At 36.8% G+C, this 24,260-nt stretch overlaps 2 protein-coding genes across 2 annotated transcripts; one reads left to right on the top strand and one right to left on the bottom strand.

Moving 5' to 3' along the window:
• The first annotated feature begins 12,513 nt into the window (after positions 1-12,513).
• LOC103447515 (pumilio homolog 1-like) lies at positions 12,514-20,413 on the top strand. Its single transcript, XM_008386713.4, has 9 exons — positions 12,514-13,860; positions 15,008-16,542; positions 16,633-16,774; positions 16,864-16,971; positions 17,306-17,518; positions 17,622-17,732; positions 18,694-18,888; positions 19,197-19,371; positions 19,908-20,413. The coding sequence occupies exons 1-9, from the start codon at positions 13,219-13,221 to the stop codon at positions 19,943-19,945; spliced, it is 3,159 nt and encodes a 1,052-aa protein (XP_008384935.2). The 5' UTR covers positions 12,514-13,218; the 3' UTR covers positions 19,946-20,413.
• A 1,052-nt stretch (positions 20,414-21,465) lies between these two features.
• On the bottom strand, positions 21,466-23,074 carry LOC103412860 (uncharacterized). The gene is made up of 2 exons (XM_008351376.4): positions 22,643-23,074; positions 21,466-21,971 (listed from the first exon to the last, which is right to left on the bottom strand). The coding sequence occupies exons 1-2, from the start codon at positions 22,994-22,996 to the stop codon at positions 21,801-21,803; spliced, it is 525 nt and encodes a 174-aa protein (XP_008349598.2). The 5' UTR covers positions 22,997-23,074; the 3' UTR covers positions 21,466-21,800.
• Positions 23,075-24,260: the final 1,186 nt, after the last annotated feature.

Here is a 24,260-nt window from a genome sequence, read left to right as displayed (position 1 = left end):
CAAGATACCTCGTTATTAATTTACGAAATTTTAGGCTTATGATCACAACTATTCATGTTATAATTATTATGCAAAGACCATCCTTGTAAAAGATAAAAAAAAAGTATGTGACCATTTAGTCATCGAATAATATAAAAAATAAATGGTCGGTATCGATAAAAGTATTATGAAGCGCCTATCTACATTTATATAGTTGACTGACAAAACGACATTAGTTTCAATTAAATTTTTAAAGAGATGATCTTTGTAAAATAATTTATAATATGAATGGTTTTGATCATAAGCACGAAATTCCGTAAAATAATCAAAAAGTATCTTGAGGAGGAGGAAGGAGGAACTCCTTCATCTTAAGAAGTCAAGCCTTTCTCTAAACCATACGAGACTGGTATTGACTACTTACCTTTCTTTTTAACCCAGATTCTACATTATATTGGTAAGAAGTCACAAATAGTCAATGTACAATTTACGGTATACCACGATTTTAATTTTGATAACTTACCCATGTTCAATTTTTTCAGCTTGGTGATGCCCGCGTGCATGAATAATCATACTTTATGTTGGAACAATGTTCAATTTGGAGTAAGATTTTGGAGACAAACGGTGATCTGCAACTAATATTTTTGGTAGGCTTTGGGTGGATTAGCGTTACTCCCACTACTGAAACCAACTTCTAAATGTAGACTGAGGGGTTTGGCTACGGTATATTGATGTATTTAATACAATCGCTTATTAATGGTTAGATACGACTAATAAGTACTATATTAAGGGCTGGTTTGATATTGCTATGCTTTGAAAAAAAACTGTTGTGAGAATAAGCAGCTATGAAATAAATCATCAAAATAATTGGTAAACTTTTTTGTAGAAGTGTTTTTGGAAAAAAAAAAACAGTCTGATAGTGGGTCTTTTCATTAAAGGAGCACTGTAGCTCCGTGTGCTTTGAAAAAAAAGCCAGTTTTCCAAAGCTACAAATAGCAACTTCAGCTTTTTCCTTTGATTTCAGCTTATTCTCACAGCAGCTTCTAAAATAAACTTTTTTTTTTTTCAGTTTACCAAACACCTAAAACCCTCATAGCTTTTTTTTATGGCTATTTTTATAAGCACCTCATTCTCAAACCACTAAGTAGATGAATATATTGTAGCCAACTTCAAAATATGAGATAAGTTTGGTTAAGCCCTGATTTGATACTGAGTTGATTTAAAAAAAAGTTGATATAAAAAAATTGTAAGAGTTTTTAGTGTTTGGTAAACACTCCAAACCAACTTTATTTCGAAGTTTTAGATAAAAAAAAAAACTAAAAACCGGAAGTTGCAAAAAGCAGATAGTGAAAAACACGGAGCTACGATAATTTTAGTAATGAACTTTTCAATTTGCCAACATTGCCCTCCCGTCTCCAACGCCTTGTCGTCTCCAAGCATGCGCCTCCACAACTCAAACTGGGTTTGTGAGATTAGATCCAAGCATGCGCCTCCAACTGGGATTTCATCAGAATGCGAACTGGGTTTGTGAGATTCAAATTCGTGGTGCAGCACCAAGCAATTCAGGCTTTATCGATTCGAGCTTTGTTCAGGTTCGATGGCAGAGATTGCAGGTATGGCTTCGAACTAGAGGTTGCAGATTTGATGATATGGGTTTGACTGTGTCTAATTCAATGTTGCAGTAGCAGCAGAGTGTGGGCTTTGTAGTTGGTTCGTGCCTTCAGATTTGGATGTAGATTGATGGACAAAAAAAATCATATTTTTTGGGTGAAGTCGGTGAGGTTTTTAGGGAGGGTGGAGAGATGCAGGTTCATGAGGAACTCTCTGGGAGTTGGACTTTTTTAATGAGTTTGGTGGAAAGGGTTTTAATGGGGGAAAATATCTGAATTAATAATAATAAAATACTAATAAAAGGATTAAAAAATAACAAAACTTCGTTAGGTAGCAAAAACTTAGTTGGAAAAATATTCCTAATCGTAGGGAAAAAGAGTACATTAAGATCAAACAAGTATATTTAGTAATTTATCTTTATTTGTTAAGAAAATTAAATTAACGGCACATCTAGTAGTATACCTTTTTTTGTCATTTTACATTGTCACAGCTGTTTTACATAAAAGTGTACCAAACAATATAATACTGCTTTTTTTTCTAAAAGCACTTTTACAAAAAAATTTACAAAACACTATGCTACTTTATTTCACAGCTGCTTATTCTCACAGCATAACAGAAGTAGTTTTTTTTTTTTCAAAGCACATCAATACCAAACTAGCCTTAAGAGGCTATAAAGATAGGTTGGTGCATAAAAAAAATTTGGGTTTTAGGCTAAATTAGTAGGGGAAAGTGACTGAAACAAAATTGGTCAACTACATAGTTTTTGGTGTATTTACTTACAAGGGATTAATTTGTAACGATTTAGGGTTGGTTTAGTATTGATGTACTTTGAAAAAAAAAATTGTTTCTGCTATGCTGTGAGAATAAGCAGCTATGAAATAAAGCAGCAGAGTGTTTGGTAAATTTTTTTGTAAAAGTGTTTATGGAAAGAAAAAAAAATATTATAGTGTTTGGTAAACTTTTATACAAAATATATGTGACTGTGTGAAATGACCAAAAAATGTATAATACTAGATGTACCATTAATTTAATTTTCTCCTTCTGCATCGAGTAGTCTCTCCCACTACCCCACTACTGAACCAAACTTTCCAAAAACCAAAAACATCTTTCTAGAAGTCTCCCCTACAACCCCAATTTTCTCAGTTTTTTTTTTTTTTTTTGCTCTGTCTTCTTCTTTTTTATTTTATGCTCCGTTCCTCAATCTCCCTCACCTGTTATCTGATTTGCAATACATACATGGTCTAGCTGCTCGAGGAGTTCATTATATACATCGGGCAGGGCCAACGTTCTAAGATGCTGGTTTCTTTCTTCTTCCGGGACTCATCATTTTTTCTTTTTGAAACTATATAGTGTGAATTTGATCATATGAAGTAGTTTCTTGTATTTAATTTTGGGTATTTGGAATAATTGAGTTTTGGTGTCCGTTTGGGCATTATGGGCTTTCTTAATTTGCAAAAATACGAAGATCAGTTGCCTGTAAGCGGTGCAATCAGGGAAATATGGGCAAATATGTGATGCCAAAACCGAATCTGGTCCTCTCCGGAAGAGATGGTGGTATTTCTCGATGTGATTTTGTCGATATGGGAGTGATAGAGGATGGACAAAAGATTGGAGGAAGGACAGAGGCAGAAACAACGTCCTAGGGTATAGAATTCAAGGTCAATAACGGTGATTGTTGAAGCTCGCAGTAAACGGCGTCATGGTGGGATCGACGAGGACGACCTTCCAATTGAAATCGGCGACGTTTTCCAGTTGGTATTATGTATAATTATTTAATTTTTTAAGGTCATTTTGGGTGTTTGAAAGTTTCATTAAAGGCTTAGCGGATCTTACAAATTAGGTTTGTGCAGAAGCTATGGAAGCAAAAAAAGCCAATTTTTTAAAGCTAGTTTTTGCTGCTTTGAACTTTTAGCTTTTTTCATCCAAAATTATGAAGAAAAAGCTGAAGTTGAATGTTTACCAAACACAAAAAAAGAGCTTTTTTTTATACCCGCTTTTTTTAAAATCACCTCAGTACCAAACCAGTACTTAGTATGACTCATATTCATATGTATGCTAACAACCAAAGAAATTATAAAATAAAATAAAATAAAAGTGAGTCTAATTGGTTTTGGATATGACATACCCAATAAATAAAAGTATGAAGCAACTAAAGAGGGTTGTTGTAAAGTCTAGTTTTAAGTGTTTGGCTTTCCTTGTCAAATATTGTAATTGAACCTCACACATGCTCAATCTAGCTTTAGGATATACTCAGATTATGGTTGTTGCTGCTACCGTAAAATGTTCAAGATGTGGCACTTTTCACCTCAAAATGTTTGTTGATGCATGTGCACTTTATACCTATATTTGATTTGCATTTTGTCTAGTTTGATTGTCTAATCAGTTTTGGGCGCTGACTTCTAGTTCTCTAGGCACACAAATTAAGACAGCCCGCATGGGTTGACTGACACATTTATGCTGGTAGTCAGTTTCTAGCCATTAATCTGCCTAGATTTCTTTTGGAGCTGACAAGTGTCATTGGGACAAATTGGCTAATCAAAAATCTAATTTCCTTGGGTATATTTGTTCTATAGGGTTTCAGTTGAATTTGGGGGTTTAGAATTTGGTTTTAGAGATATAGAGTTGCTTCAAGGTTTAGCTTGCATCTTCTCCATTGATGAAACCATAATTGCCAAACATTTCTCATGCATTAAACACCAAATCATTGTGTATAAGGGTTGCATTGTTTTAAGGTTTGCATTTATGTCTTGGTCTAGTTTTAAGCTTTAAATCCGGTTTTAGATTAAGCTTTTGGATTCAAGTTAGATTCTTCCTTCAACTGTTTGACTGGAAAATCTGATTGGTCATTTGAATCCAAATTTCATATGCATATCATAAAATCATATCATATCATTGATTGTTTTGATCTCGGTGCCACAAGGTGATGAGCTCAAGAGCAGCTGCCATTTCGTGAAGACCGATGAGTCCATCTCGTGTAAGGCAATGTTGCACAAAGGTAAAAATGCTCCATATATATAGATCTAAGAATTGAGCTTGTGTGATCTTTGTATGAACATTTGTTTACACTAGTGGATTAGACATAGTGGAGAGTCTTTGGTTTTTTAACCCATAGGTGGGTTTTTCCGATAAAAAATATCTTGTGTTCAAGTTATTTTTATTGTGTCACACATCTCACATACACATACAAGATACATATATCTAATGATAATTTAAATGGTATGTGCTCACAATCTTGCTCACTTAACACATTAATAACTTGTAACAAACTACAACCTTGATAACTAGGATAGTTTTTGGGAATTGAAATTAGTAATTGAATCTTCGATTTATTGACTAACAAATCTATCTTAGTTGATAGCGGGCTTGTCTAGTCAATCCAGCCGATTATAATTTTTATATACAAGATATTCCACCTGGTACCAATTTTAGTTGTTTATCACATGCACATTCATTTTCATTCATATTTCTTCTTATCCCCCACACTAACTAAGGAGATGTACTAGGGTATGGTGATATTCATCTTCACTTGTAAGTGAGAGGTCTTAGGTTCTAATCTCGTGGATGAAAAATTCGATACCAAATTAGGTTGCTCATTGTGTGGCTTAGCCGAACTCCCTCCTCCCTTTAGTGTAAAATATATCGTTGTACTAAAAAATAAAATAAAAACTAAGGAAGTGTACTCATTTGAGGTTTTGAAGGTTTTTAAAAGAGTTACAAATCCGTGAAGTATGATGGAGTTTCATAGACTCCATATGAATTCATTCAAAAATCTTAGGGATAAGCCTGATTTCCTAAATACACTATAAATTCATTCTAAATCTATCAAAGTCTTTAACTTTTAAAAATACTTTAAAATCAATTCCTAATTGAATACCCACGAAGTTTTATGAGCTATTTTAAGATCCTAATTGATTACATTCTGATTCCTATGGAATTTTATGAACATCTTTATAATTTTGATTGAATAAAATCTTGATTGGATACCCTTAAATTGTATACTCTTTAAAATCTTCTAGAATCTTTTATACTTCTAATTGAATACAACCCCTAAATAAAACAATATAAACACATCGTAAGAGTGTGGCGCACGATTGGATGCTAAGTTATAGAATTGCTAGAAATTGAATTTCTTGACAAAAATGGCAATAGGAGTGAATCAATGGGTAAATTTAAAAGAAGACTAATGAAAAGAACTTAAAAACTTTGAGTTTTAAAGATAAATACAAAATAAAAGGTAAAGTGAATAGTACCATGATTGACTTTTTAGTGTAATAATGTGGTTTTTCGTTAAAATAAACAGTACCGAAAGTTTTCGTTAAAGTTCCCTAAATTTAATAATGTTGAAACCACGGTACCTAAATTAACAATTATAGTAAACCATGCACAATTACTACTTTTGATCTTATTTATCATATTGACTACTGAATAAGGATATATAAACATGTAATTAGTAGTACTATATATCCAAGAATAGATGGTGGATCACTCATAACACTTGACAGATTTTATAGTTTGACTTTCTATTGTGGCCAAGACCCCTCCACTTCACATGCTACTAAATAATTATCACAAATACAATTAGAGTAAACTGCATTTTGTCCCCTTAATTTTGCGTCCGAATTCAATTCCATGCACTCCTGATTTCGTACCAATGTCATACAACCGTTAGAAAATCTACCCCTTCAATCATCCACTCAGCCTTTCTACCCTCACCAAAATTTGCACCATCTCCGTTAGCAACGACCATCAATCTGTAGATCAGAGCGGCGGTGGGTCATAGTGCAGTGGTGGTTTCGTCAGATCGCGAGAGTTGTGAGGTGATGAAGATAGATAGAGGTGAGATGCCCATTGCCCACCGACTCTTTATAGTTCACTAGCAACATTTGAAGAATTCTTGTTTTGGTCAACAATGCCATGCAGCAGCAAAGGAAAGAGCCAAGGAAAAGGCCAAAGCTGCTGCTTCGGCCCCAGCCGAGCAAAACCCCTGCAAAGCTACAAGCAAAATTAGCAAAAACTTCTGTTTTGTTGTAACTTAGAGACAAATTGGTTCAATTCGGTGACGTTTTGGATGAGCTAATTTATTATTTTTTTGGTCAAGGATGAGCTAATTAAATATTAAAAACAAAAACTATAACCTTCTGACAAAAAAAAAAACAATTAAAAACCCAAATAACAAAACTTAACTGTGTAATGGTACCGTTGCACACTAAATGCAAATAAGTACACACATTTATTAATAGGAGTTTTAGTTAGAAAAGTCATTTTTTCAGTACATCAATGTATGACATACATTATCATTTTAGAGAAACATAATAATTGGTTTTGACGAAGTAGATTCATCATTTGACGGTGTATGCAACGAGATCAAATCTTCTGCACCTAAAATAGGTGTGGCCTCTCTATGGTCCAATCATTGTTTAAGGCCATCTCTAATCGAAGGGTCCAGAGGGCCGAAAATAGTTCGAAAATCGTCTCCAACAGAGAGCTAGCTGAAATTTTTTGCTTGCTGTTGGTTACATAAAAGAAATAGTGTCGGTTATAACCAACACAAATAGCATGGAAAATTTTGAATCTAACAGCTATTTGATATAAATAGTGTCGGTTATAACCAACACAAATATGGAAAATTTTGAATATAACGGCTAGCAAACGTCAGCTAGCCGTTATTTTGTTTTTTTTGGTTTTTTGGGCCAATTTTTTTTTTAATTCTTAAAAATTCTATTTTTTTTAAATTCTTAAAAATTCTATTTTTTCCCTATAAATAGCTAAACCATTCATTAAATTTAATTTCTAATTTTTTTTTGGTTTTTGGGGCCAGTTACCGTTGTTGTTTTTAAATATAAGTTGTAGTTTTTTAATTTAAGTTGTTGTTGAATTTGAATTTAAGTTGTTGTAGTTTTTAAATTTAAGTAATAAATTATGTTTGGCCCTATGACCCTTTGGCCCTCGGTTGGAGACGGAGGAAAATATTGCCCTGTATTGTTCATTAAAATATTAATATTTTGGAAGGCCAGAGGGCTAAAACGAGCCATCTGGCTAGCCTTCGGTTGGAGATGGCCTAACATAGATTAAGTTTACGACAACAAAGTTAAGAAATGTTAGGTTTATAAATACGTCCCCAGTTAATAATTGAGGCCAAAAAGATGCCATACTCATTTTAGGTGCAAAAGATTTGATCTCGTATGGAACACATCAATGTAGTTATTGTTGTAGATGGGTGTTTGGTTTAGAGTTAAAGTTGGTTAATTACAAATAAAACACTCTGACAAAAAATTAATTGCACGAGGAGACCAATTTAAACAGTTTAATTAGAGTATTTATAAGACCATCTCCAACCCTTGGGCTAAAAGTCAAATTTTTTAGCCCATAAAATTTGGCTTTTAACCCAGAAACATATTTTCTGCTCCAACCCTTCTGGCCTAAAATTTTAGCCTGGAATTATTAAAGAATGAACTTAGGCTAATTTTTTTCTTAAATCAATTTTTTTAAATAAATAAATATGTAGACTATTGTAAATTAATTTTATGAACATTTTAATCTAAAAAAATTTAAATTCCGATAATTATTGAAAAATCATTAAATTTTTCACAAAGTTTGGAATAATAAGTACAATAATTATTGAAGAAAAAAACTTACGATTTCTATGACGCTCATTCCACTAGGCATGTCAACCATGGCTCTCTCCAATCTTCCCTTCCATAAAGTGCATGCTTTGTTGATAGTCTTCCACCGATCATAAACATCACCACCGTCCCGCCCTCCGCCATTGCAGTTTTCTTGAAACTTTGCAATGATTTTATCCCACAAAACCTTTTTATTTTGATTTGTGCCAACTGCACCATCTTCGCTAACAGAAACCCATGCCAAGCATAAAGCAACATCTTCCTCACAGGTCCAATTACGACCTTTAGCATGCTCTCTTGCCATGTTGAACAATTTGGAAATGGAAAGAAATAGTAGAAAGATAAATTGGAAGAATTATAGGAGAAAATTGAGTTTTGTGTGGATGTTTGAACAAATACATAGATATTTATAGAGTTTTTGGGTGAATTTTGAGTTAAATAATATTTTTTAATTATTTTAGCCGTTGGATTTAAATTTGGACCGTTAGATCTTTTTTTTTACCGTTAGATTTGATTATATTCAATCTCAACCGTTGGGTTCAATATATTTTAAAATAACATATTTTTTAAAAATGAAATTGAATCTCGACCGTTGGATCAACCAACGGTCCTTAACTGCTGGCCGTCCGATTTTGAAAAGAGCCGTTGGGCTCGGGTGAGTGGCCAACAAGGCCCTGACGCTGGGCCCCCTTCCTGTTGGGCTCCGGTTGCAACTTACCCGCATGGGGCGCGTGTGCGAGTCGACGGGCCAAGAGTGGCCCAAAACGGGGTGAGTCCACGCGTTTTGGGAGGGAATTTGGCCCAACTTTAGCATTCCCCTTTAAGCCCAATATTTTAGCTTGGGTTGGGGAGTGTTTGGGGGGAATTTTGGGCTAAAAATTTGGCCTTTAGCCCAGGTTTGGAGTTGACCTAATGGACGTATGTGTAAATTTGAGATGTAAAAAAGATATTTCCATAAAATAATTCTAGTAGTTTAATTTGAGATCTCATTAGCTTTCTCTCTTTAACTTGGGGCCAAAATAAATATTTTAATCATCTTTAAATTATCTGTTGGCGACTAACAAAAAATATAAAATACTCGTTTCACAGCATTTCGCATGGATGCTCATAGAATCTAATTGGAAAAAAATAAAAATAAAAAAATAAAAAATAAAAAAAAACCTCAAAGAAAAGAACACCAGCCCTAGAAAATTAATGGAAGCTACAAATTTAAATGACCATTTTGCATCCGAAGTTTGGGTGAAATTGCAACCACATACATCAATTTTTTTTTTTTTAGTATATCAATATTTTTTACACTAAGAGGAAGTGGAGTTTGGCTAAGCCACATAATGGATAGTCTAATTTGTTATTGAATGCGTCATCTACAAGATTTGAACCTAAGATCTCTCTATTGTGAAAAGGAATACCACCATATCATAGTATTTTAGTTGTAATTTCACACAAATTTGTATTTTGGTTGTAATTTCATACATCTATTTGTGGGGCCCACCTTACACTTACCACTTCCCATTCTGTTGGTATCATTTGGTATGCAGACGGGACGGGACGGGACATGATGGGATAGGATGGGACGGAACGGAGAGGGAGCAAAGATGCCCTCGGATGGAAACAAGGAGGAAGAAGAAGGAGACAGACATGTTATAATTTTGTGTTCTATGGATGTGGAACGAGTCGTTCTAGGGGGTGAGGCGGAACGAAAATTCCCCCAAAATTCATCTCGTGGAACAACGCGTTCCACCCATTTTAGGCACACTAAACGTGGGACAGAACGCCTCGTCCCACTATGTTCTGTCCCGTCCCACGTACCAAACGGTACCTTGTTACCCCCTATTTCCCTTCCATCATCACCCATTGACCGTCCTACAATCCAACCCCCCACCGCCAACCTTACCCAATCACCATCATACCCGACCTTAAACACACACTAACTCGCCTGCATATCTTAACCACGATGCCAGAGTGATCAACATCTTGTCAAGCCATCTGCCCCACTCCTACTCCTCACCGGCGACAACTACAGCATCGAACAAAAGTACCTACCAGATCATTGACCCTCATATCTCTCTATCCCTTTATATATATTGTGTATTGTGTATAGAGTAAATCGCCAAAATGGTCCCTGAGATTTGCATAACTCATCACTTTGGTCCCTGCGATTCCAAATTGATAAAAAGTGGTCCCTGAGATTGTCCACCATCCATCATTTTGGTCATTTTGTTAAAAACTCCGTTAAGTGTCCCGGAGCTCTTGGCCAGAAGTTTGGGTAATTTTCAAAACTTCGTAACTTAATTGTTTATTAACCAAATTCGACCCATAATATATCAAAATGAAGATATGAAAGTGTAGAATAAGATTATACTTATTTTGAAGCCCAATAGTTGCCGGAGATGGCCGGAAAATAGCCTCAAAGTTGACTGGTCCGATCGAAAACTGGAAAACTCGCCGGAAACTAGGTAAACTTTAAACGTTCATAACTTCTTCAATACTCAACGAAATCAAGTGATTCAAAAACAAAAACCATACTTCTTGATGAGAAAAAGAGAATGGTACATTTTTTGACAGCTAGATCACCGTGGCTTGGCTGAAAAATAGCTCGAAAGTGGCTAACTCGAGGCCAAGATAGCCACTTTCAAGCCGTTTTCTGGCTAAACCACTGTGAGTTAGCTGTCAAAAAAAGGTACCATTCTATTCTTCTCGTCGAAAAGTATGATTTTCATTTTTGAATCACTTGATTTTGTTGAGTATTGAAGAAGTTATGAACGTTTAAAGTTTACCCAGTTTCCGATGAATTTTCAAGTTTTCACTAAGACCAGTCAACTTTGAGGCTATTTTCTGGCCATCTCCGGCAACTATTGGGCTTCGAAATAGGTACAATCTTATTCTACACTTTCCTATCTTCATTTTGATATATTATAGGTCGAATTTGGTTAAGAAACGATTGAGTTACGAAGCTTTGAAAATTGCCCAAACTTATGGCCATGAGCTATGGGACACTTAACAGAGTTTTTAAATGAATGATCAAAATGATGGATGGTGGACAATCTCAGGGATCACTTTTATCGATTTGGAATCTCAGGGACTATTTTTGCGATATAGCCTTGTGTATATATATCTTCCTCCTCCACCTCTCTCTTTTCCTATTCCTTACTTCAAGGCTCGCCTTTTTACTTCGTCTTGACCAGACACCGATGAACCCAGATTTGAACCCGCATGAGAATAACCGTGCGTATGTGTAGAATCCAGATTTGATGGTGATATAAAGAAGAAAGGAAAAAAAAGAGACGAGAAAGAAGATAAGAGATAGATGAGGAGGATGAGGGACGAAGAAGGAGATGAGGGACGATAATCTTGTGCTGGAGTTATCGCACGACGATGGGCGGTGGAGGGGTGCATATGGGTCTCTCATGGTGCGGGACGCTCTTTTTCCCTCCCTCTGTGTTGAAATCTTTAGCAAGGTTTTTATAGAGGCTCACTGTATGCACCCTATCCTGTTTGTAAGTATTCAATTTCCTATCAATGAATATCGTACCTTCACTAAAAAAAAAAAAAAACTAATAGATCTATGATTTGCAACAAAATATAAATTTATGTATAACATGGCAATATTTTAAAGATGATCAATGAGATTACAATTGCACCCAAATTTGAGACTAAAACATGTAGTTTAACAAAAATCTACCTTATTTAATAGAGGATGATTCTCTCCCTTTTCATTTTTTCCCCTCCTACTTAAACGATTATGATTAAGTAACACCAACATCTTTTTTTTTTTTTTTTTTTTTTTTTTTTTTTTACCCTCCACCACCCACACAAACACAAACACAAACACAAACACACACACCAGGTTTCGAACCTGGGACCTAGAACTACCCCACCCCTTACCCACACCCTCACCACTACCAACATCTTATATTGATTTTTTTTATAGAGATAATAAGTCACGTCAACATCTTATATTGATTTCATACATAGGATTCGTTTGAGCCATAATAATTGTTCAACACTTTGACCTTTGAAGTAAACATTTCTAATCGAATTTAATAAATTCCTTCTTTACAAAAAAAAAAAAAAAATCCAACTTATTTTCCCAAATACAAGTAAGATAGATTTTTACTATTTACGTCGAAATTTTAGCTGTGCAATGGACCGCACTTTGCCCTACATATGGAAAAGGCAGCGAATCTAATAAGCTGACGTGGCAGTCAGAGATTCTTCTATTGGACACGAGAAAAACTAAACCAACATGATTATCATTTATCATTATTTAATATTATTAATTGTTTTTCGCAATTAAAACATCAGTCAGTTATCACTTGGTCAATTAACCCTATTTTAAGGCGCATAAATGAAAAAAACCCTAAACAAAGTAAGTAAAAAATAACAATTTTTAATGACAAATTTATTTTGCTTTTCATTTTTTTATTGGTTTGTTTCCTGCTTTTCTTGCTTTCTTTCTCTAACTAACACTGTATTTAATCCGCTCCTTGAACTGCAACAAAACCCTAACAAGGGTTCTTCTTGTAAGAACCAATCGCCGCCGTATTGATCTTTCCCGTCAGTTTCCGTCCATCTTTCTCAGTGACTCTCTTCTGATCTCAGACCCCATTTCCTCTGTTTTCTCACTGTTTTTTTTTGTTTCTTTTCATGTTCTTGTTGCTGTTTCTTGGAAAACTTGCTGGAAAATAAGCGGGTTCAATAAGTTTTGGGATTGAATTCCAGGGAAAGACAAGAACTTTATGAGCTCCGATTGCTGTTTTAGGTCGATCGTTTCTGGGTTTGTGGATTTTAGGTGAGTTATGAAGTCGGTTGTTGGAAATTTTGGGTTTTGATTAGTTTATGTTTAGCAGCTTTAGAGGTTGTAAATATGGAGGTTCTAGGTTGAAGGTTTGATTTTGGGATTGTTTTTAGGGTTTAGGGTTAGGTTTGTGGTAGTGGGTAGTGATCAATTTGAGGTTTTGGGAAGGGGGTTAATAATTATAGGTTAGATTTTTTTTTGCTTTTGAGAATGTTGTCGGAATTAGGAAGGAGGCCAGCGCTCGGAGGAAACGAGGTTTCCTTTGGGGATGAATTTGAGAACGAGATAGGGATGCTGCTAAGGGAACAGCGTAGGCAAGACGCCGATGATCGCGAAAGTGAGCTGAATATATATAGAAGCGGATCAGCACCTCCCACTGTGGAGGGTTCTTTGAATGCGGTTGGTGGGTTGTTTGCTGGTGGCGATGGTGGCAGTGCTGGTGCCGCCTTTTCGGAGTTTCCTGGAGCTAAAAATGGAATGGGGTTTGCGTCCGAAGAGGAGCTTAGGTCTGATCCTTCTTATATTCAATACTATTACTCGAATGTGAACCTGAATCCGCGACTTCCTCCTCCTTTGCTGTCGAAGGAGGATTGGAGGTCTGCACAAAGGATGAAAGGAGGAGGGAGTTCGGTGTTGGGTGGGATAGGAGACAGGAGGAAAGTGAATAGGGTTGATGAGGCTAGCGGTAGATCGTTGTTTTCGATGCCGCCAGGTTTCAACTCAAGGAAACAAGAGAGAGACGCCGAGTCGGACAAAGTGCGTGGCTCAGCAGAGTGGGGTGTTGATGGACTGATTGGTTTGCCAGGTTTGGGACTTGGTAACAAACAAAAGAGCCTTGCCGAAATCTTTCAGGTGATGTGCTTCTATAGTTGTGTTCAATCTACGATTTTGTACTCGTATAACTGAAGTTTGTGCTTTCTTAATGATCGCTTGTATTGGTTAACACATTTGGGTATCTCTTTATATTTGTTCCTTGAATTGTCTGTTCTGACATTTATTGCTTCCATTGATATTTGAGATTGACATAATGTAATGTTGGAGAATTTTGAGTCATGGAACTGAAAATATCATCACCTGCAATGACAATGGATATTTGTGTTTTACCCCTTCTAGCCAAGATCGAAATGTTCTTATACTAAATGCTAACTTTTGCATTTATGTTAGTATCTTGATTGTGTACCTACAGTTGTCCGCTCATTTGAGATATTGGATATCGAAGAGGCGTACTGATAGTTGAATATTCTCCAACTTAGAAATTGAGTTCATTTATGTAATTTTGACAATTAGTCAGTCAAATCACACATTCTTTACGAACTCAGCTTTGTGAACTTTATGTTGATTGTTCAATCTCAATTAAAAGAACAAGGGTACTTTCTTACCACATCTGATGTTGCTTTGATTTTTCTTTCTTCTGATGGCTACTTAATGGTCCTCTACATGATTTCATGGTGTGCTTGCCTTTTCTTTTGTCAGAGACCATTGTAGAATGCTACTGCTTGTAATTTCTAATTAAATCTGATGCTTTTGCAACTATCCCTTATTGCCTTTCATCTTTCCTCGTCTACAGTTTCCAGGTTTTTGTGCTATGCCTTTAACTGACAAAATTAGCACTCTGCAGAGAATAGTAGTATTACTACTATCAATTGTCTTGTTTGGGAACCTCAAAAGCAGAGTTTTACACAGCGCTGCCCAGACAAAAGTTCCTATTTGGCTACTTTGTTCTTAAATTAAAAAGCAATCAAGATAACTTCTTCATGCATAGCAATTTTGATTCCTGGTTTTGTCAATCCATCCTTCATTTTCCCATATTTTTCCTATCCTTCTGATCAATATTACTGTTGAGGTTTCACTGTATGGTTTGTCTGGAACCTTGTGATAGTGATCTTATTTGCAGGTTCTAATTTTTTGTTTTCAACTGTTGTGCTGGTGCAGTCTTTTTCTATTTTGAAAATTGTGTGCTATATTTCTTTTTCTGACAAGTTAATGTTTGGTTGTTCAGGATGACTTGGGTCGTGCAGCTCCTGTTTCTGGGCATCCTTCTCGTCCAGCAAGCCGTAATGCATTTGATGAAAATGCAGAGTCAGTTGCTTCTGCTGAATCTGATCTAGCTCATTTGCGACGCGACTTGATGACTTCTGATACTCTACGATCTAGTGCAAATGGTCTTGGATCATCTGCAGCCCAAAGTATGGGCCCGTCTTCTTCATACTCATATGCTGCAGCTCTGGGTGCTTCCTTATCTAGAAGCACCACTCCTGATCCCCAAGTTGTCGCTAGGGCTCCTAGTCCTTGCCTTACACCTATTGGAGGAGGAAGGGTTGGTGCTTCAGAAAAGAGAGGATTTAGTAGTCCAAGCTCCTTCAATGCTATCTCGTCTGGTATGAATGAGTCTGGGGATCTGGTGGGCGCGTTTTCCAGCATGAACTTGTCTGCCAATGGTGTAAAAGATAACGAGAGCAATTTGCCATCACAGATTAAGCAAGATGTAGATGATCACCAGAATTATCTCTTCGGTCTTCAAGGTGGTGAGAATCATGCCAGGCAACTTGCCTACTTGAAGAAGTCTGAATCTGGGCATATGCACATGCCCTCTGCCCCACACTCAGCAAAAGGTTCATACGCAGATTTGGGTAAGAGCAATGGTGGTGGGCCAGATTCCTCTGATAGGCATGTTGAACTGCAAAAGTCTGCTGTTTCTTCTGGTAATTTATACTCAAAAGGATCTCCCACTTCCAATCTTAGTGGTGGAGGTGGCTTGCATCATCAGTATCAGCGAGTGGATCATGCAAACTCATCATTTGCTAACTATGGTTTAAGTGGGTACTCTATGAATCCAGCATTGGCGTCCATGGTGGCTAGCCAACTTGGCACTGGTAATCTTCCACCCCTGTTTGAATCAGCTATGGGATCCCCTGGAATGGATTCAAGAGTGCTTGGAGGACGTATGGCTTCCGGACCAAACCTAGCAGCCGCTGCAAATGAATCACATAATCTCGCTGGATTAGGGAGTCCGATTGCAGGGAGTGGTCTTCAGGCTCCTTTTGTTGATCCTATGTATCTTCAGTACTTGAGGACATCGGAGTATGCTGCTGCACAGCTTGCTGCTCTTAATGATCCCTCTGTGGATAGGAACTACTTGGGTAATTCATACATGAATTTAATTGAACTTCAAAAGGCATATCTTGGAGCCTTGCTGTCACCGCAGAAGTCACAGTATGGTGTTCCAATGGGGGGAAAGTCTGGTGGTTCTAATCATCATGGGTATTACGGAAATCCTGCATTTGGTGTAGGCATGTCTTATCCTGGAAGTCCTCCTGTTATTCCCAACTCTCCAGTTGGACCAGGTAGTCCTATGAGGCACAACGAACTCAATATATGTTATCCCTCTGGGATGAGGAATTTAGCTCCCTGGCACCTGGATGGTGGATGTAACATAGATGAAAGTTTTGCTTCTTCACTCTTAGAAGAGTTCAAGAGCAACAAAGCCAAGTCTTTTGAACTTTCAGAAATCGTCGGACATGTTGTGGAGTTCAGGTATCAACTGCTAATAACTTTTCTTGTCATCTCTCTCTTTATGATTTCATCATAAAGTTGGTTATGATAATTTTGTATTTTTATGAGCAGTGCGGATCAGTATGGAAGCCGTTTTATTCAACAAAAACTTGAAACTGCCACTATAGAAGAGAAACACATGGTTTATCAAGAAATCATGCCTCAAGCTCTTGCTCTAATGACTGATGTGTTTGGTAATTACGTGATTCAAAAGGTAAATGATCATGATCCTTGCACGCATGCTTTAACTTTTGTGCACTTGTTAGTGTATAATTCGTGGTAATAATTGGTGTTTTTATTCAGTTTTTTGAGCACGGATTTCCATCTCAGAGAAGGGAATTGGCCAACAAACTGTTTAGTCATGTACTGACACTTAGCCTTCAAATGTATGGTTGTCGGGTGATCCAGAAGGTACCACTACTTTATGACTGGAATACTTATTTCTGCTACTAGATTGTGCCTGATTTTCTCCGAAGTATGGATCTATGTCCTTCAGCTTTTGACATATTGACGATTGATTGTTCAACCATTTGTTTTGGTAGTACCGCTAGAAACAACTACTGTTTCTGTTATGTTTAACCATTAATTCCATTATTATGCTTTTGTTCAGCAAGGGAGGCTTGATAATAACTACATGCCAACGCTCATGATCTGATTGATGTTAATGCTTGTAACTAAGATTCATGTGTTTATCCAAGGCTTGCTACAGTACATGCTAGAAGTAATGTACTATTATCGTGTTCAGGCAATAGAAGTTGTTGATCTGGACCAAAAGATCAAAATGGTTGAAGAACTTGACGGTCATGTAATGCGCTGCGTACGTGATCAAAATGGGAACCATGTCATCCAGAAGTGTATTGAATGTGTCCCTGAAGAGGCCATTCATTTTATTATCTCAACATTTTTTGATCAAGTTGTGACCCTTTCAACCCATCCATATGGGTGTCGTGTGATACAGGTTGAGATTCTTCATACATCCCTTTGTTTTTGTTTTTTGACCTGATAATTTCTTTTCAACAAAGAACTAATGTGTAATATGCGATACTACTGTCATTTGGCAGAGAGTTCTTGAGCACTGCGAGGATGAGAATACACAGAGTAAAGTTATGGATGAGATTCTAGGAGCTGTTAGCATGTTGGCACAAGATCAGTATGGCAATTATGTTGTTCAGGTCCATACTCTTTCTTGTTGATGTACTCTTATTTGTGACTTCATATTGCTAACGTTTGTTTTTTTCCCTTGGGATATGAGCTTGTGTTGTTTTGTGGGATACTGATGTTCTTCACTTATTGCTTTCAAGTTAATGTTTAACCATTGGTCTAAACATTAGTGCCACCCATGGAGCTAAATCCTGACATATTGATGTCTACTCCCTCTCAGCCTTTTGTTCTATTACCGTGTCATTGTTAGCTTAGTAACAAGATTTATTTTCTTCTGGTACACATCTGTCATCACCCGTTCTGTTTATTGTTTTTATGTGTCCGGTCACACTCCTCTATTTCTTGGAGTATAGTTTCATAGAACAAATAGCTGCAAAGCCATCAACAAATTTTCATTTTGTTTTCTTTGTCAACATGTTTTGATTTGTTTCATAATTTTTTGAGTTTGAATGACAACCAAAGTGGCTTGTTTTATCATGTACGTATGATTGGTGCTAAGTCATATCTGTCATGCAATCCACAGCATTAGAAACCTTTTTGGCTTTAGCAGTTTTTCTTTTAGATGTTCATTTATCCAGCTATGCCATGAGCATGAAGAGTAACTATTTTATTGCGGTTAAATTGAGATGTTGGAGATTGAACCGAGACAATCTTTGCCTAGCTTGAACTTCTTTTAAGAAGCTCAAGTTTTCAGTTGAGTTCAAAGAGAGAATCTTTTCTTGAATATGAGCTGAGCTTGAGTTTTACTCATGCTCAAAAGATAATTGTTCATGCTTATTATGGACGAGTATTTAACTTGTTTTAATGGGAAAACTTGAGCAAGGCGAACTAAGTCAAGTTTTGAACTGCTTGCAGACCACTTGAACTTTTTTAACTGTTAGTTTTTGATATTTTATTGTTATACACAAGATTTGTTTGGGTGCTGAGTTAATACTTCTGAACAGTGTTCTGCTTGATTTCTTTTGTAAACAGCATGTCCTGGAGCATGGAAAACCGCATGAGCGCTCTGCTATCATAAAAGAATTAGCTGGGAAGATAGTCCAAATGAGTCAGCAGAAGTTCGCCTCCAATGTAGTAGAGAAGTGTTTAACTTTTGGCGGTCCTGCTGAACGTGAATTGCTAGTGAATGAGATGCTTGGCACTACTGATGAAAATGAGCCTCTTCAGGTTTGTCATATCTCTATGTGCTTATTACGTACTTTAATCTGTTGAAAATAAGGTCATGGACTCATTGTTTCTCCGTTAAGTGTAATCCTAAGAAGTGTATACATTATCATCACAGCCCTCGGTTCAATCTCTTGAATTTTGGGAAGCAAGGTTAAAATATGTTACTGCCATTTGAGATTTAGTTCTTAAACCTTTTTGGGTTTCTTACCATTCTACTGCAAGTACATTGTCATTAGTTGTGTGCATATGTGTGTATGTTAGTAATTGTCGGCAATATTGCATAACCTGTTTGCAACTGATATATGCAGGCAATGATGAAGGATCAATTTGCAAATTATGTTGTACAAAAAGTGTTGGAGACTTGTGACGACCAGCAACGTGAACTGATTCTTTCCCGAATTAAAGTTCATTTGAATGCATTAAAGAAATACACTTACGGAAAGCATATTGTTGCTCGTGTAGAAAAACTTGTTGCTGCTGGGGGTAATCATTATTCTCTTTGCATTTTTATTTTATGTCTGCAGACTGCATATATTTGTATGACATACACATACATTCACCTAGTATATACCTCGTAAGAGATCATGTGAGTACAGTTTACTGTGCCATCAAGATGCATACTGATGTTTGTCTCCTACCAGGGATTGTGGTGTTGTTCTTGGCTATCTTATTTCTTGTTTCTTTTGTCTATGTTGTTGCCATATGCGAAAGTACAAGTTTTAGCCGTGTAACACATTTTGTAAAATGAATGTGCAACCAGACTTGATTTTTCCCGACGGCTCATATACCTTAGTAAAGACACATCTCCTGTCCTAAAATACATGATATGGTTGCGCTCGTGCATTCATTTATTCAACGCCGACAAGAACATGGTACAATCTGTACTGTTGTCTTGACTATGCCATAATTCCACTCTTCATACCCTTTGCCGATGACATGGAACAATATCTTAACTATTGTCTTAACTATGGTACGATTAATTCTTTGTAACCTTCTTATGGTAGCCTTAATGGTTGCAGAAAGGAGAGCCGCTCAGTCTGCTCAGCACCCTGCTTAGGCGGTGTAGGAAAAGAAAGTTGTATGTACAGCTAACTGAGGCTAGCGTGTGTTTTCCCTCCCTTGGTTGTCATCTCTCTCCATCGCATCTAGAGCTACGACCGACTCTGCCTATCCTTCCAATGACAGGTACGAGGCGGTTTGAAAAATAAAGTTGTTGCTTGTACTGGAAAACTGTACATTGTGTAGTTTTAAAGTTCATACGTAGAGTCGAAGCTAGCTGTGGTTCAGATGTTGCACACACCTGATCCCCCCGCGCAGAGGAGATAAATGACAATACAAGTTTTTTAAGGGTGTAAAAATGATAAATGGTGAGGTAGTTAAAGTTTATGTCGACGTGACTGTACAAATGTTGCCTTGTGGAGAGCTGTTCATGATTAGGCGAGGCGAGGCGAGGCCGCTGTTTTTTTAAGTGTATGGTAATGACTGTTTTTTCCTTGATCACATAAAGTTCAGTTTTTCTATGGAAGTATAATGTTCATTGCTATACATCTCGTGTACTTGCTGTTTAATCGTATTTTCGCACCACAGCAAGCTCCTCCTCACGATGTTGTTGTGAATTTTGGGTGTTTCTGCCCGGTCTGGATTCGCTTCGATGTTTTTTTCTGGATGTTCACTGGAAACTTGTAGTTTTTGAAAAATTGCTTTCAAGTTGATGAAGGATTTCAGGTTGGGGAGAGACCATTGCAACATACTAAATTTTGATTTGATGGAAATCCTTGATTATTTTTCAAAGTTTTGTCTTTTGTTTACAAAACTTTTATCTATATGATAATGAAACTACTATTGGCATTCTGAAATATTATATTCAATCGCCGTCTTTAACGAAAATAAAAAAAAGAAGACGTGTTGGATGATTGTTTTAGAGCGCTAATAGCAATTTTGTATTATAATATCGACGCGTTTATTCTGTTTTTTGTTTTGTATATTTTTGTTGGGCATATCCAAAAGTATATTCTTGGTTTTCTATGCACGCACGTGTACTAATTATCCAAACTCGAAGGCTCACTTAAACTATAATTTTCGTGTTTCCCGTGTCATTAAATTAGAACAACATCAATGAATAAGCAAGTCAACTCTCCATATGTAGGGATTCTCTTTTGACTTTGTTCTTGCAACGTTCATTTGTCTTACTCCAAGTGTTGAAAAATCGAAACCGAGATGATGCGGAAAAATTTAGTTACGATTTTGGTACGGAGCTGTTATTATCACTCTAAAAAAATTATGCACCGCAAATTACAAGATGGAATCTTACAGGTTGATACAATTTTGGTAATGTGAGTGATCGTGAGCCGTAAATGCATACAGAGTCCACCAAAGGATCCATGCGCCTCTGCGGCTAGCAGTCACTCACGTTTACAGACTTGCGGCATATGTCTTTAGTATTACGGATGTGTCAGTTTAGGAAGAGGACGGTCTCACTAGATTTTAAATTACTCGAAAAATGACTTCAATCCACACCAAGCGGTTTGACAAATTTGTACCACAACTACGGTTTTGCCAACAAATGTGAAACCTACATTCATGGGAATATAAATGCCTCTTTTCTCATTACTCAAACTATTTCTAACTGCAAGAAAGTCGGCAACAAAACAACTGAAAATTTCATAAACTTACAAATTTGGAGGGCAAGCCTTAATGCAACCAAAGGTTGCTCCTTTATGACTGACGTTGAAACCGCCTCTTTACAAAATAAGGATAAGGCTGCATACGAGAGACGTTTCCCCCTCCCTCCCTCTCCCTCCCCCGACCCTCGCAAAGTGGGAAGCCCTATTGGCTTGGGGTCGCCCTTACAAATTTGAGACTTACTATAGGAAAAAAAAAATGAAAATCATACATATCAGAGCACTTGCAGTTCAGTCATCATCTTCTTCATCAATAGTAATCTTTTGGCCAAATCCTTTAGGCCCAGCTCTTGCTCTCACCCTCTTCTTCTTCCCACCCTTCTTCTTGTTATCTGCCTCATCCTTCTCTAGTTTCTCTCTCTCCCTCTTCTGCAGATAATCTGTCACACCTAGGTAGATCACCTGCATATAAAACCCACCCAAATTTAGCAAAATCCAAGTTTCCAAAACCATGATTTTTTTTTTTTTTTTGACAAACGATAGATAATCTAAACTAAATTCATCTAAACTACTGGGAAAAAACCATGAATTTAGTAACTTAAAACAACGGTGATCCTAATTTAGTAAAAGCCTGTTTCCAAAACTATACGTTTAGTCACTTGAGCAAATTGGAATCACAAAAGGAACATGGTTTTTTGAAATTACCTCAATGGTGATCCAAAGCAACCAACATTTTCCAAAACCATAAATTCAGTAACTTCAAATGAGAAAATTGGAGCAATCATTCAGAACTTCGGTCCAATTGGAATTTTAGTCTTGAACTGAAAATCTTTGGATCCCTAACTTGTTATGATGTGGAGTAATGATCATTTTCATTAACTCCGTTAGAACTTCTATTCAAAATGAAGGGTTTAAATGAGAAAAACTAGATAAAGAGTTCTAATAGAGTTGGTCAAAATGACAAATACTCATGAGTTTTTAGTTTAAGGATCAAAGTTACAATTGAGCGAGGGATGATTGCTCTAAGAATAATGTTAGAGAGACTAAATTAGTTGTCAAAACTATAAATTTAGTCACTTCATCAAACTGGAATTGAAAAAAAAAGAACTTGGTTTCTTGAGTTTATATATTACCCCAATGGTGAGAATGGACAGGCCAACAAAGGCAACGAAGAGAAGGGCAGAAATGGCGACAGACACTCCTTCGTCACTAGAGGCCACTATCTCCTGGGCAGTCTCAAGTGGGACGGCGGCTTCTGCAGGCACAGATTCAGCAGAGGTGGCACTGATTTGCCGAGTTGGGGTGCTTCTTTGGGTGAGATTATCATCTGGGGTGTTGAAAATTAGGGTCCGTTTGGTTGTGGTGGTTGGGGAGGATAAGGGGAAGGATGGTTTCTGGGTTGTTCTGAGGAATTGAGAATGGTTTGGCCTGAGAAAATGGGAGAAAGTTGATGGTGGTCGGGATAGAGTTATGGATGTGGTACCCATGGATATTTGCCACCACCTCTCTCTCTCTGGTTCAGGGGCACAAACAGCCCTCTCATCAAATGTGGGAGAGGGGCACAATTGTAAGGCCCCGTTTGGGATTGAGGTGATTTTAAAAAAAGCCACTGTGAAAAAAAACTGAGGGTCATTTTTGTGTTTGGTAAACTGAAAAAAAGGGCTTATTTTGGAAGCTGCTGTGAGAATAAGCTGAAAATCAAAGGAAAAGCTGAAGCTGCTATTTGCTGCTTTGAAAAAAAGCCAGTTTTTTCAAAGCACACGGAGCTACAGTGCTCCTTTAATGAAAAGACACACTATCATCCTGCTTTTTTTTCCAAAAGCACTTTCACAAAAAAGTTTACCAAACACTCTACTGGCTTTATTTCACAGCCGCTTATTCTCACAGCAGCTTTTTTTCAAAGCACAGCAATACCAAACTAGCCCTAAATGTGCTGCTGAAAAATTTCTATTGGAAATTCTGTCATAGACTCGTATCTTGCTTAAAACTTTAAAATTTTCAACGTGTTGAAAATACGGTTTGGTACACCTATTATCATAATTCAAGTGATTGATTTTTTTTTTTTAAATTCGATTACTTGTATTATAACACTTAGTGTACCGGATCATGTTCTCATCACATTGAAAAATCTCTCCATCCCTGGACAATGGACTAGCACAATGTTTTCAAATAAAAATTTGAGTTTTACATAACTTGCTTACTGAAATAGTTGTTTTGTACTATTAACTAGCTAATTCAAATCTATAAAAATTTGAAGAGCTTTTGGAGATTCTCTTGGGAGTGTAATATAAGTGTTCAAGTGCTTAATCACGCGCTTATAAATGACTCTGAATTATGATGTATATGAGTTGCTATGCATAAACAGCTCACAATCATCTAAGTTGAAGAGCAACTTAACACATTCTGAACAGTAATTAGTCTTAACTTTGCCAAAATTCAACCCAAACTTGGATTACGAATGAATGAGTTTTGTTTAAGTTGACAAATTATCAATATAACCTAATTTAGGAGTTCAACCAGTCACATTTTGCTCGAATCCCGACTTAAATTTAATCAAAACTCCGGATGCATGAGTAAAAATTCTTAATCGTATTTTGGGAATAATTTCCTTATTAGTAGTTTTATTCCGGCCGTACGATTAAGCATTGAAATCGTGTGCGTGTAAAGTTATGCCGTCATCACCATCAACCTCGACACTTACCGAACGGTACAGCTGTTCACCAACATCTCTGCTTTCCCATTGGTCCACCG

This window comes from Malus domestica, chromosome 11 (genome assembly GCF_042453785.1).
Source record: "Malus domestica chromosome 11, GDT2T_hap1".
Lineage (NCBI taxonomy): Eukaryota > Viridiplantae > Streptophyta > Magnoliopsida > Rosales > Rosaceae > Malus > Malus domestica.
Note: the sequence above shows the minus strand (reverse complement) of the source record. Positions and strands in the feature narration are given on the sequence as shown.

What these genes read in the sequence shown, in the direction of transcription:
- LOC103447515 (XM_008386713.4), top strand. Translation starts at nt 13,219, where the DNA reads ATGTTGTCGGAATTAGGAAGGAGGCCAGCGCTCGGAGGAAACGAGGTT. An exon ending in GTAATTACGTGATTCAAAAG is followed by an intron (nt 16,775 to 16,863) that starts GTAAATGATCAT and finishes GTTTTTATTCAG; the next exon opens with TTTTTTGAGCACGGATTTCC. An exon ending in ATGGCAATTATGTTGTTCAG is followed by an intron (nt 17,733 to 18,693) that starts GTCCATACTCTT and finishes TTTTGTAAACAG; the next exon opens with CATGTCCTGGAGCATGGAAA.
- LOC103412860 (XM_008351376.4), bottom strand. Translation starts at nt 22,996, where the DNA reads ATGGGTACCACATCCATAACTCTATCCCGACCACCATCAACTTTCTCC. An exon ending in TGTCCATTCTCACCATTGGG is followed by an intron (nt 21,972 to 22,642) that starts GTAATATATAAA and finishes TTTTATATGCAG; the next exon opens with GTGATCTACCTAGGTGTGAC.